The sequence below is a fragment of the Heteronotia binoei genome, chromosome 18 (genome assembly GCF_032191835.1).
Source record: "Heteronotia binoei isolate CCM8104 ecotype False Entrance Well chromosome 18, APGP_CSIRO_Hbin_v1, whole genome shotgun sequence".
Taxonomy (NCBI): Eukaryota; Metazoa; Chordata; class Lepidosauria; order Squamata; family Gekkonidae; genus Heteronotia; species Heteronotia binoei.
In genome coordinates this window covers 36,957,372-36,971,251 of record NC_083240.1, presented here as the reverse complement: position 1 = coordinate 36,971,251, position 13,880 = coordinate 36,957,372, and the positions used below count along the sequence as shown (strand labels likewise).

General features: G+C 50.6%; 1 protein-coding gene across 5 annotated transcripts in view; it reads right to left on the bottom strand.

The window, feature by feature from the left end:
• ABR (ABR activator of RhoGEF and GTPase) overlaps positions 1-13,880 on the bottom strand; it is a 143,371-nt gene that overhangs the window by 18,365 nt on the left and 111,126 nt on the right. Inside the window, exon 1 of one of the 5 annotated variants that reach the window (XM_060258887.1) lies at positions 9,695-9,928. The exons of the other annotated variants lie outside the window; for them this stretch is intronic. Coding sequence (XP_060114870.1) covers positions 9,695-9,862 — 168 coding nt within the window. The 5' untranslated portion in view covers positions 9,863-9,928. Of the gene's footprint in view, positions 1-9,694; positions 9,929-13,880 lie in introns of those variants that run through there. 5 annotated transcript variants of the gene reach the window in all.

Here is a 13,880-nt window from a genome sequence, read left to right as displayed (position 1 = left end):
TTTGCATGCCAAGCAGAGCCTCTTCCACTGAGCCACAGCCTGCAGAAAGTCAGCAAGTGCCACTGCTTCTTAACGCCAGCCAGGGGGATGGATGGCAGAGGAGACAAAGGGCAACTTCACCTGGCAGCCACAAAAACACCCAGCCCTTTATTGCCATCGCTAGCCGCAGCTTGGCAGTCGAAACCCCAGCAGCTGCTTCCTTCGTGCTGCTTCTCCTGGAAATGAAGCTGTGCTGTTTCTGCCTCCGCCCCTGACAGCCCCCGAAACATGATCCGATTGCCCTGTGCTTAACTGGAAACAACTGCAAAGCCCCACCACTGGAGTCCCTCTGCCGCAGCTCCTTTGAAGCCCCCCCAACCCATCTTGAAAGGGATTTTGGCAGGGCCTGAATAGGAGACTTTATTAAAGCCAGGTTGGCCTCAAAGTTCACCCCATAAACCTACCCTCGGGAAGCCGCTGCCTTCCCCAGCAGCCTCCTGCTGTCCCACCCAGACCGCAGAGGGGAAATGTGCCTCTTAGTGCAGGGGGGAGAAGAGAAGAGGTGGCCTGCTGCGTGTGGTTCCCCATAGTTGCCCGGCTCCCCAGTGTGCTGGGGTTGAGATTGGGAATACTGTATTGGGAAGATGTGGATCCAATTCCAAACCCTTTCTCAGCTGTGAAGCTAACTGGGTGGCCTTGGGGCATTCCAACCCTCTCAGGCTAACCTACTCTACAAGGTTGTTGTAAGGATTAGGGGGAAGCAGAACCATTCATGCCCCCTTCCACTGCTGAGAGAAGGGAAGGGTAACAGGCAACTCAGGGATTGACGTGCCGGACTTACTTTGGTGTAGTGGTTAAGTATCTGGACTTATGGGAGAACTCGGTTTGATTCCCCACTCCTCCACTTACACCTGCTGGAATGGCCTTGGGTCAGCCATAGCTCTGGAAGAGGTTGTCCCTGAAAGGGCAGCTGCTGTGAGAGCTCTCTCAGCCCCACTCACCTCACAGGGTAGCTGTTGTGGGGGAGGAAGATGAAAGAGATTGTGAGCCGCTCTGAGACTCTGAGTGGAGGGTGGAATATAAATCCAATGTCATCGTCTTCTTCTCCGAGGCATGGTGAATACCTCCACTAACTCCTGCTTTTCACTGAAAAGTCCCTTTTAATACTGCAAAGTATATGACAAGTCCTCTCTTCAGCCCCACATTGAAGGCAGGGGAGGGGTTTGCCCACGGCTGCCCAGTGAGGCTGCAGCACAGAGAAGACCTGAACATCGATTTTAAGGGGGCTGAAAGTGACAGTGGGGCTTAGCTTAGGAAAGCATATCCCTGCGGTGTGTGCTTGTACACGGGCATGTGCTTAACAAAGGCAAAGAGCACCCTTTAAATGGTCTTGTGTGTGTATGTCTAGTAACTAACAGGTCAGTCCACCCCACAGGAAAAGCAGGGCTTTTTTGTAGCAGGAGCTTCTTTGCATATTAGGCCACACATCCCTGATGTAGCCAATCCTCCAAGAGCTCACAGTAGGCCCTGTAAGAAGAGCCCTGAGGACTGGCTACATAAAAGGGGTGTGACCTAATATGCAAAGGAATTCCTGCTATTTAAAAAGCCCTGCTGAAGAGAACGTGGAATTTGCAGAGGCACAGATCCTACAACAGGCCATTGTTTCTACCATACCTCTGCTCCTAATCTTCTGAGCTCCTTGGGAGGAAAAGGCAGATGACCAAGCTATGCTGGAGCAAGAGTTGAAGAGCTAAAGGCATGAAGGAGCCAAAGAATCAGGCCTGAGGTGTCCAACTGTGAGTTACCCAGGATATTTCTCATAGGGCAGGCAAGGAAGAAGCAGCCCCCCCCCCCCAAACCCCTGCAGTGATCCCTAGCAGCAGATTACTCCTAAACAAAGAAGGATCCATTAAGCCACCTTGGCTATTAACTCTCGATAAGCCTGTCCTCCACTGAGCACCCAACATCATATCTTGTGGCAGTGATTTCCAGAAGCAAATTGCACATGGTACAATTTTTTTTCTCCTGGTAGCCCTGAACCTACAGCAAGTTGCCTTCACTGGGTAGTGACTGAGCAGTTGTTGTTTTTCTGAAGGAGATATGGGCATTGGACCCTCCCCCATATTTTTCCTGCAAAGTCAGAGAGGACTCTCCCATCTCTTATCTTACCCTGCCCTCCACCCACTGAGGAACACACCATTCTCAACAAATAGAGAAAGCCAATTATGGGAGGGATGGGACGAACCGAACGGACAGCACTCTTTTCTCATTCTCAAAACAGAATGCCGCAAGGTTCAGGACTCACAAAATGAGGCCTGCCTTCCTACAGTGTCCCATTAACTGAAGGAACTCAGCACCAGGAGACACTGCTGAGCCTTTAGAGCAGGGGTGTCAAACACCCAGGGGACGAATCAGACCCCCAGAGGGCTCCTATCAGGCCCCTGAGCAACTGGCTCTTATCTGCTTCCTTCTCCCTTTCTCTTGCTTCCTTCTGCATCTTAGCTTGCTTTGCAAGGCTTGCTCAGTTGCACAGAAGCTACAGAGCAAAACCTTAATATTCTCCATTGGTTGAGGCTCCCCCCCCCATAGTCCCCTGGGGAGGAAGGAAAAGAGCCGACGCTTCCTTTGCCCAGTTCCCTGGATCTCATGGGAGAAATACAAAGAAAGCACCTTTAAGACCAACAACTGCTAATGTTTTAAGCATGTTTTAAGGTAAAAAAAAATTAATCTCTAATCATATTGTCTGTGTCCTTTAAAAAGTTTATATCTCTGCTACCTAATCTTAAATAGGTACACACGTGGCCTGGCCCAACAAGGTCTCATTTAGGTCAGATCTGGCCCTCATAACAAATGAGGTTGACACCCCTGCTTTAGAGGGTCTTGTTTGGCTCCTTGGACACAGGACTTCTCCGGGAGGAGAGAAGAGCCACCAGAGTCCACAGCAGACACCAGCAGGAGAAGGCAACGGCGCCTCTGTCCCCCTAGGGAGAGCTGAACACAAAAGGCCAGGCGAACGCGAACAGCTGTGGCCTGCTTTGCATCGGAACAAGGGCCTCGTGCCAGTGTTTGCGGAAAACAAGCAGAGCCACCTGCCGATGTCCACCTCCCTCACAGTCCTACCCATGGGATCGCTGACCAAACAGCCCTCCTTCGAGATGCCAGCAGCTCCAGCAGTGTGCAAGATGGGAAGAAGCAAACGTGAGAGTGCTCCTGCACATGTGCAGCAGATCACACAGGTACAGATCTGTATTGAATTTTGCAAGCGCACGGGTTCCGCTCAAATACCCTCATTTTGATTGTGAAACACACACCCATGGGTCTGTTTTCTGAAGCCCAGGGCTTTTTTTTGAGCAGGAATGCAGTTCCAGTTGGCTTGGCATCAGGGGGTATGGCCTAATATGCAAATGAGTTCCTGCTGCACCAAACAATAGTGACATAGGGGTGTGGTCTAATATGCAAATAAGTTCCTGCTGGGCTTTTTCTACAAAAAAGCCGTGTGTGAAACAATGGTGATGTCAAGAGGTGTGGCCTAATATGCAAATGAGGTCTTGCTGGGCTTTTCCAACATAAAGCCCTGTGTGAAACAATGGTGGTGCCTGGGGGTGTGACCTAATATGCAAATAAATTCCTGCTGGGCCTTTTCTATTTAAAAAGCCCTGCTGAAGCCAAGTTTTCCTGTTAAAATTCAACACATTTCCAATTTGTGTGTGCATTTGTGTCACTGGCATAAAAGAACCCAATGTTTCAAAAACCGCAAAAAACCGAAGCAGACTCAAACTGATCACAAGGGGTCCAGAAGAACTGATAACTGGGGCGCTCCCAACAATTAAACTGGCACCAAAAGTCTGTGGAACTCATCTTCCTTCTGTGATCACAGAACACTCAAAATCTCAAAAAAGGGTTGGGGCTCATTGGATTCAAATTCTTGGAAAGGTCCAGCATTTGCAGTCAAGACTAGCGACCTGGCCTAAGCATCAATGGGGGATGCCTCCGGCAACCGCACTGGACAGATGATCCCTTCCTCACTGGCTTTCTCATCCTCCAGCATGCAACAACCCAGATTAATCACAAGCACCCTCCAATTAGGCGACCGTCAATCCCTCTAGCACCCGGATGCTTTAAACCCACCGGCTGTTCAAGTTCCCTTTACCAGCTGGTTAACATGGCAACAAGCAGCTCAGGGGACCAGAAAGCCGGCTAGCCAATAACCCCTTTCCAGAGCAAGAGACAGTGGCAGACGACAGCACAGCAACAGGACGGCTAAGTCCCTTGAGCTGATCTCTGCTCCCTGGAGGAGAAGGGGTGGGGGGCAATTGCTGGCAGCTTCTCCTGGGGAGGGGGCAGCGTGCCCTGCTGCACAAGAGAACGAGCCCGGTTGAAGAAGAAGCAAAAACCGGTCCCCAAATTTTGTCCAGTCCACCGTGGCTGATCTGAATTTTCACCCCTAAAAGGGGAAGGCAAATTCAGAGGTCAGAGCACTCTCAGAAGAGGCTGCCTCCTTTGTTTCGGCATTGGTCCTTGTGCTGGACACAACTCCCGATTGAAAGAAAGCAGAGATGCACCGGGCAGACTCCTCTGAAGTCAGCCGATCTGTGTATAACCGCAACCACAACTGCCTCTCTGTGCTAAGAGTGAACAATGCAACAATGCTGGATGAAGACAAGGGAGAGGTCACCCACCCCAGTGGAAGCAATGCCAGAGAAGTAACTCATGAAGGGATGCAGTGGGCATCCTCTTCTGTAGAATGGGGTTCAGGGGGGGTGGATGGCTCTTGAGTGCCTGCAGTTATTTAATTCATTCCTCATGAGACATGAACAGTTCCCTCAAGGCTTCTGGTTGATATGGAAACATCCCGTGTTCCCATCTGAACCACCCAAAAAGACAGAAAAGGTTTGCAAGTACATTTTAAAGCTACCGAAATGGAAAGGCATATGCACAAAGCTATAGTGCCCGTGCTCGGATAGTTTTCCCCATTAATGCAACCAGAATTCAGAAGCCTGTTCTCAGTGGCTACAGTCAAAACAGATTAGACTGGGTTAGTAGTCCATGTTATCCATTAGTTGCAGCTCCTGAACCTTTTTGACGCCCCCCCCCATCCTCCCCACCTACCTACTTTGTCCATTGAATAGCAGGTGCAGCTGCATAACAATCCCTGGATTAGGAGAGTGGGCAGCCAGCCAGCCACCAGGGGCTTTGTCACACCCTCAGCAGCCCTCATTAACCCCTTCTTATGTGATTTTGGGCAGCAGGTGGCTTAATGGCCTTTTGACTTGGGGGGCGGGGGAGGAAGCCCAGGAGAACACCAGGTGAATGAGGCCTTCTCTTTTTTTTGCACATCCCTAATTGGGAGTTGGGGGGGGGGGTGTTGGCACTTCTTACGTGTTACTAAATACAACCCAGGAAAGCAAGAGAAGGAGCCAATACTGTAGCTGAGGGGGTTGCAGAACAACCAACCAGGAACACTCCACCTTGCAAAGCAGTGCCTGAACCACCCGTTCCTTCCGAGGGCCTATTCGAACACGCACGTTCCCCATGCTGTAACTGCAGGTGGTACTGAGCCACGCAGTGCGCATGGCAGAGTCCTCCCAGCTGGAATATCCTAGACCGATTTTTGTAACCTCAAAGCTCAGTGCTGTCCAAATGTGAGGCCGTTCACACCAGCTGTGAGCTACTCAAAGGGAAAGTGACTGGCAGGGGACCAACCCCGGAAAAAGGCCTTCTCTGCTCAGGTGAAACATCAGCCCAAAGAGGAAAACAGAAGAAGATGATGATATTGGATTTATATCCCACCCTATACTCTGAATCTCAGAGTCTCAGAGCAGTCACAATCTCCTTTACCTTCCCCGCCCCCCACAACAGACACCCTATGAGGTAGGTGGGGCTGAGAGAGCTCTTGCAGCAGCTGCCCTTTCAAGAACAACTCTGTGAGAGCTACAACTGACCCAAGGCCATTCCAGCAGGTGCAAGTGGAGGAGTGGGGAATCAAACCCGGTTCTCCCATATAAGAGAGCTCTGGCTGACTCAAGGCCATGCCAGCAGGTGGAAGTGGAGGAGTGGGGAATCAAACCCGGTTCTCCCAGATAAGAGTCCACGCACTTAACCACTGCACCAAACTGGCTCTCTCTGTCAAAGGGCACCAGGAATGATCACAGCCCCTCGCCACCAGTCCTGTTGCAGAGCCCCATATCTGTTAAATGGGTCCAGGAATATCACAGGCTTGTTCAGTGTTCCCCTCCCTTGCCTTTCCTCCTTCAGAGCTCTTCTCAAAACTCACTTTGTAGTTTGAAAACCCCCCATAAATCCATGCAAACGCAACTGTGCACACAGGAAAACTATCCCCCCCTCCAGTTTCCTCTCCCTCCCTCCGGGCCCCCTTACAACTGCGTCTTTTACACTCCCGGTAGACACCTCTGGCACAGAGTGAAACTACAGGGCTTTTGGGCCAAGCAACCCCAAGAGCTGATGAGCCAGGCCTTCCAGGGACCAAGTAATCACTGCATCTTGAACCTTCTGCCTAGGGCTGGCCCAAGCCTGTGGGCGATATGGGCAGCTGTCAAGGGTGGTAGAATCCCAAGGGCTCTCACCTAACCAGGAAGTCCTCACAAAATGGAATGCAATCTCTCCTCCGAGACCTTTGCGATAAGCAGGCTTGAAGGAACAGTTCACCACCCCCCAATGATTCCCACCCCCACCCCCCATTTTAACTCCCATTCTTCCTCCTCCAGCGAAGGCATGCAAGTTTCCATTCCCTACCCTGGAGCAGGAAAAAGTGATCACAGTTAGGGAAGTCTACGGAGGCTTCCTTCCATTCCCAAATCCTACTGTCCCACAGTGTGTGTAGAAGGGAAAGGAGATGGGACTGCTTTCTGAACTGCAGCGTTGCTTCCTTAGCCCCAGCGGCTGCTCTCTAGGGCAAGGGAAAGAGGCTGCAATTCCCACCCTACAAAATCAAGTTTATGCCAAAGGAAGCAAAACTGCCAGAGCCGGCCCTGCCTGCCTGCAAGCGACCGGAGAGCAGCCAGCCAAAAAGCAACCGCGCAAAAATTAGGTTAATGCCCATGGAGAGCTGCGTCACAACCAGGCCGGCCTGGCAGAACAATGATTCTAACTTTATTAGTAGAAATCTTTGGTCTGTCAGCCGACTGCTGCGTCAGATGAGTCTCCTTATGTGTAAGGGAGACAAGGCCCAGTCTGTGCAAACGCAGGGAAAAACCACAACAAATGCCACATACGCAAGTGTGGACCGCTTTGCAAGTTCATTTGGCATAACACACATATGCAGATTGCAAAATCAACTTGTCCTAACATGACACATACGTTTCATAGGCTTGCAAACGTCAGAAAGCGTGTGACAAAGGGACCGTTGACTCTCAAAAACCTTATATCCTGGAAACCCTGACGGTCTTTCAACTGCTACTGGACTCGAATCTTTCTCTGAGAGCCCCCCGTTTCACCCAGCAGCACAGTGTAGGTAAATGAAAACTGCTCAACTTTTCATCATCCATAAGATTCGGAGCAGTCGTCTCTGGCTACATGTTCACAACGTGGACTTGAATGTCCCAACTTCACAGTGTACTAAAACATGCTGAAAGGGGTTTGAGTAGGGAATAAAAGAGCAATCTATTTGACCCTATTTCCAGAAAGCTCACAACTGCTCCCTCCCACGGAACTTGGGCTCAGTGGTTGCAGCACACAGGAATCGGGGGTGGGGGAGTCCCAGCTTCGGCACAGCTTGCCCTTGGGTGTCCCCCAGAAGCCCTGAGATGGCAGTCCTGGCCCACGCTCCCCCACCCCCTTCCCAAGGACAAAAACCAGCTAGCTGCGCCCCTCGTAGCTCACATTTCCTGGGAGTCAGCAAGCCAAGAGACTCCCATCTGGTCCCAGGTAAGAGGACAGCTTGCGGATCTCCAAAGGAAAGTCACATTGCTGAGTGAAGGAAGGCAGCCTGGAGAAGGAGCCCTGCATACCCAACGGGCAGTGCCACCATCCCCACCAGCTTTGCAAGGCCTCTGCATTGTGGGCTTTCCTTTGCTAACAGAGCAGAATTTGACCCCTGGTTTCTTGTTCCAGTCACCAAACTCCGGGACAGCTTGCCGCAGTCTCAAATAGGAGGCAGGGATTTCAGCCCCAGCACTTATTTTAAATAGAACACGAATATGAACAATTAGCCTTTTTTTTTTCTTTAAAGGGCATTTGGAGTCAAAACAGATGAGATAACAGAAGACCCTCCCCAACCCACCTCCAGCAATCTTGATCCACAGTGAATTTATGTGGGGATTATAGTCAGTGTTCCCTCTAAACTGAGTTAGCGTGAGCTGGCTCACAGATTTTTAGCCTCCAGCTCACACCTTTTTGTCTTAGCTCAGGGAAAATGGCCCCAGAGCACAATATTTTTTTGCAGTTGCTCACAACTTTAATACCAGTCGCTCACAAAGTGGACTTTTTGCTCATGAGACTCTGCAACTTAGAGGGAACACTGGTTATAGCGTAGGAGTCCAGATGGAGACAGTTCAGGCTAGTCAGATCTCAGAAGCTAAGCAGGGTCAGTTATGGCTAGCATTTGGAAGGGAGACCACCAAGGAAGTCCAGAGTCCTTATGCAGAAGCAGGCAATGGCAAACCATCTCGGAACATCTCTTGCCTTGAAAGCCCTGGATTACCACACGTCGGCAATTCAATGGCAAAACAGAAACAAAAGCACAGGAAAGGAGAGGGGGTTAACTCCTCCTCTCAGCCTTGTTTTCTCAGTCACAATCTCTTCTCCACCACCCCACAGTGGAGTGGAACATGCCGGAACCCCAATCAGCCCCCAAATGTACTGGGCTATGAAATGGGAGAACCAAGGGCATCCAAGCCAGGCTGAGCCCTCTCCCCAATCTCTCTTGGAAAAGCAACTGAGTAGGCAGAAGCCTCCTGGCACCACAAAGTCTATAGCACAGGTGGCCAAACTTGCTTAATGTAAAAGTCACACAGAATAAGTGTCAGATGTTTGAGAGCTGAAAGACAAGGAAGGAAGGAAAATAGATGAGGAGGAGGGAGGGAGAGGTGGAAAGAAAGCAACTTTAGCTTTAAATGCATTCTCCAAGCCGCCAGCTTTAAAGAGAAATGCCTTCTCCAGGCCAGCAGACTGGGTGGTGGGGGCTTGGAGAGTCACACAATATGTGTGAAAGAGTCACATTTGGCTCCCGAGCTGCAGTTTGGTCACCCTTGGTCTAGAGGATCCGGATCAAATCCAAGCTGTTCCTCGAATGAGTCAGAATTTCAGGCTGAAGCTCTTTAAAAGCCTCCCCACTCCCCTTCTTGTCCCTTCTTTGGGCGAACTGGAGCCCTGCAAAAACTCTACAAGCTGCCTGGTCTCAAAATGCAAAACTCCTCACTCTTCGTAAGTTGAAACTCAGGCTTGGGGGGGGGGGGGCTGTGCCTAGATGTTGGAAGGGCAGAGTGGCAACAGGGTGAAGGTCTCAGAGCAGGACTTAGATGTGAGATGGGGGGGGAAGGATGGGGGATGAAAAGGAAGAAGGAGATGAGCAGTCCTACAAAGTGGGAAAGAATCTAAAAAGCAGATGCGTTTAATCCTGGCTTCAGAGGCGAACCTGGCACTTAACTGCCCCCCCCCCTTAAGAAACCGCAGGGAGCTGCAAAGAGGTCTCTAATGTCAGTGCTTCTCCCCCCCCCCGCCCCCATCCCAAGATGTAAAGGAAGGGGGCCCAGGGCACCTTCTGGCGCAGCAGCTTGCTGCGAACTCTTCCCCACAGTCTGGCGCCAGTGTTGGGGGGCCGCTTGCCCTCCGGAGACTCCTCCAGGGCATCCAAGTCACAGAGGTCCAGACGCTCACATGCCAAGCCGAGCTGGCAGTCCGGCTGCACCAGGACTTCCGTCATCATGCCTGGCTCTCCCTGGCAGACTCCAAAAGCAGCGATGGTGCAGGTAATTTGGATGAAGCCCCCTCCACGCACACGCACTTTCAGCGGGACAAAGCAAAGAGCATCTTCGGGATGGAGAGCGTCTGCCCTTTGGATGTTCACCTGCGACCCACAACCTCACAAGGAGAAGCCCCTCACAAACACAGCGTTCTCCAGCATTCTCAGAGACTGTGCCTGCCCAGGAAGATGTCTGAGCTCCGTGAAGCAGCCCAAAGCTTTCTGTTCCGCCCCCCCCCCCTGAGCAGCCTGCCCCCCTTTCACCAGCGGGTTAACCCCTGTGGTGCCAGGCACTGCTTCCGCTCCCCCTAAATCAAGCTGCTTGGTACGGCTCTTTGCAGGGGATTAGAGGCGGTTAACTCCCGTGCTGCCAAAGCAGAGTAAGGGAGGGTGTGGGTTCTCTTAAGAAGGAGGATGCAGATGCAATACATAGGCTGAATCAGGCTGTCTGAAGAAGCGTGCATGCAAATGGAAACTTATGCCCAGAATTAAACTTTGTTGGTCTTAAAAGGCGCCAGTGGACTCCAACTTTATTCTGGCCCTGCAGTGGTCACTCAGCGGCACAGCAAAAGGGGAAGAGTGTTCCCCTGGGCTACAATGGACCCCAGAATCTGACACACAGGTTCTGGAGGATGCATTTAGCCCTCTGTAGATACAAGGAGGAGTCCCATAATGCAGAGTGGTAAGCTGCATCACTGCAGTCCAAGCTCTGCTCACGACCTGACTTCGATCCCGGCAGAAGCTGGGGTGAGGTAACCAGCTCAAGGTCAGAAATGACTTGCGCCTGCACAGAGGACTACCTTTACCTTTATAAGAGCCCTGTGGTGCAGAGTGGTAAGCTGCAGTACTGCATTCCAAGCTCTGCTCCCGACCTGACTTCGATCCCGGCAGTTCAAGTAGCCGGCTCGAGGTTGACTCAGCCTTCCATCCTTCTGAGGTTAGTAAAATGAGTCCCCAGCTTGCTGGGGGTAAAGTGTCGATAACTGGGGAAGGCAATGGCAAACCACCCATTAAAAAAGTCTGCCGTGAAAACGTCATGATGTGATGTCACCCCATGGGTTGGTACCTTTACCTTTAGGCAGTCCCCAGTGCAAGCTCCAGTGCAAGCATCTTAGGCTCTGCTTCCCTGCCTGCTTCTTCTGCATCAGGGGCCTCTCCTTCTCCCCCTCACCCCTCCCCTCCCTGCCGCCCCAACCCATGCCTCGAGGGAAGATTCTCTGTCAGGATGCAAATGAAAGAATCCCACCGCAGCCAAACAGCTTACAGATCCGGGGGCTTGCAGTGCCTTTCGCCTCTGACATAGCGTGCACAACTTGGAAGATCTGGGGGAGCTACCTGAGATTACATAAGCATTTCTCCTCTGCTCTGATCTAGCTGATTACAGTGTGCATTGCACCTCTGAATCCCGATCTCCTTCTTTGCAACGCCACTCCCGTCTTCTGGCTGGGATATAAGGACTCGGGGATCTCCATTCAAACTCGTATCTGATGAAGGGAGGTTTGACTCTTGAAAGCTTATGCCCTCCCGCCCCCCAAATCTTGTTGGGCTGTAAGGTGCTATTGCACTCAAATCTAGTTTTCTATAAAGCTACCCTCTAGAGCAGACATGACTTGGTTTGCAAACATCCTTCTACACTGCCCTTGGTCCCCACTACTTTTGGAGTAAGAAACCTAAAAGGCTAATATGCAATTAAAGGGCCAAACATTAAAGGACATTTGGCCCTTTCATTTGGCCCTTTAATATGCAGTTAAAGAGCCAAACTGTAAGTACACATATTGGCTCATAATGCAGAATACAATAAAACAATAGAACAATGCTGGACCACAAGAAAACTTAATGAAGCAACAAAGGCTTTAAGATATTCTTGAGGCCTCTTATTCTACAGCCTTATGTCCTAATCAAGGGCATACATATTGCATCCAATGTCTTAATGTATACCTCACCACATGTGTACTTACTTTTCTGACCTCTGAAGAAGACCAGTCTAGGTTGAAACGTGTCAGGTCAAGTTAAGTTGTGGGTTCCCATTGTGGTTCTATGATTGTACAAAGGATAGAGGCTAATGATGGGCCCCTAAATGGTTTTAGTTTTTTATAATAAATACATATATGTTTGCTTATGATTTATTATAGTTTGCTTTTAATGTTTGGCTCTTTAATTGCAGATTAACCTTTTAGGATTCTTACTTCAGTTTTTGGGTTAAGTTTCTCTCCCCTCTCTGTTTTTTTCTTCCCCACTACTTTTGGCACAGCACTGAGGGAACAGGGAACAAACCCTGCCAGGGAGGCTCAACTAGATGTCCTCTGGGTTTCCCTGACAACCTGACCATCTTACAAAGTTGCAGTAAGAAGAAGTCACTGTCCGGAAGCTATTGCCTCATAACTTAAAAAAAGACTCTCTGGAGAAGTTACGGGCAGATTCTGTGGCTTTCTTGGAAGGTTTCTCCACAAATCAAAATGAGATGGAGTTCAAGAGGGGAGAGCTGAGGGATGGGAAAGCAATGGGGTGAGGGGAGATCATTTGGGAAAAGGCATCAATTTAGCACTAATTATTACTATTATAAGAAGACACTGGATTTATATCCCGCCCTTCACTCTGAATCTCAGAGTCTCAGAGCAGCTCTCACAATCTCCTTTACCTTCTTCTGCCACAACAAATGCCCTGTGAGGTGGGTGGGGCTGAGAGCTCTCCCAGAAGCTGCCCTTTCAAGGGCAACTCTGCAAGAGCTATGGCTGACCCAAGGCCATTTCAGCAGCTGCAAGTGGGGGAGTGGGGAATCAAAGCCAGATCTCCCAGATAAGAGTTCATGCACTTAACCACTACACCAGGGGTGGCGAAACTGTGGCTCGGGAGCCACATGTGGCTCTTCCACACATATTGTGTGGCTCTCAAAGCTCCGACTGCCCTGTTGGCCAGTCTGGAGAAGGCATTTCTCTCTTTAAATCACCTCTCCAAGCCAAGCTAGCTGGCAGCTTGGAGAATGCATTTTAAGTTGCTTTCTTTCCACCTCTCCCTCTCTCCTCTGCTTTCCTCCCTCCCTGTCTTGCAGCTCTCAGACATCTGACATTTATTTTGTGTGGCTCTTAAGTTAAGCAAGTCTGGCTACCCCTGCACTACACCAAACTCACTCTTAGGCTGGAAGTTAACTCTGGCCCTCTGCTGGTTTTCTTCCAAAGTTCTTTCCCCATCTAGGCTGTTCCAGCACCTCTGCGCTGAATAAGGAATCAGGGCCCATCTATCTTCAGCCCCTGGGCCAGACAGACCACAGACCCTGCTTCCCAAAACGCAGTATCCTCGGCTCAACTAGCTTTCAGATCCCGTGACCTGGCTGCAGTTCTTCAGGGATGAGTGCTAAATTCTCTCTGCCTATGCTGAGAGGCGCTCTCTTCTGCCCAGCCTGAGAAACTCAAACCACAAGCCAGTAGGGAACAACCACGTTGCCTCTTTGATCACACTCTCAAGGGGAGGGGGAGGACTTTCACACTTTGCCCCCCTCCCACAAGTGCTCTGTGCTCTCTGCAACTTCTTACATCTCAGCTTTGATCGACTGCCCCGCCTCTCCCTCCCTCAGTCACCCACAGTCTCTCCACACATTACCATCTTCCTTTCTCAGGCCTCTGAATGCTTTGAGTTTTCCCTCATGAAGGAGAAGCCAAGAACTGGGGTCATTTGTAAGGGTTTCCCCCACTTCCTCCCATCTCCCAAAAAACCCCCAGCCACGTTTTTTCCCTGGTTCCCTCCGTCCACAATTCCTAGCTTCACCTGGCCGGTCTGCCCCAAGGGGCGCACCAAAGAGGCAAGCGGCAGAGCCCCTTGGATGTCAGAATGGTCATCCAAGATACCCCTTCATTCAACCCACCACCTGACCAAAAAGAAGAGGCCAAAAGGTCAGTTTGCTCACAAGGTTTTCCTCTTCTAGATGCTGGTGGAATCAATCAGGATTACTATGCAGAAGAGGACAACAGAAGCCCTCACCCCACCC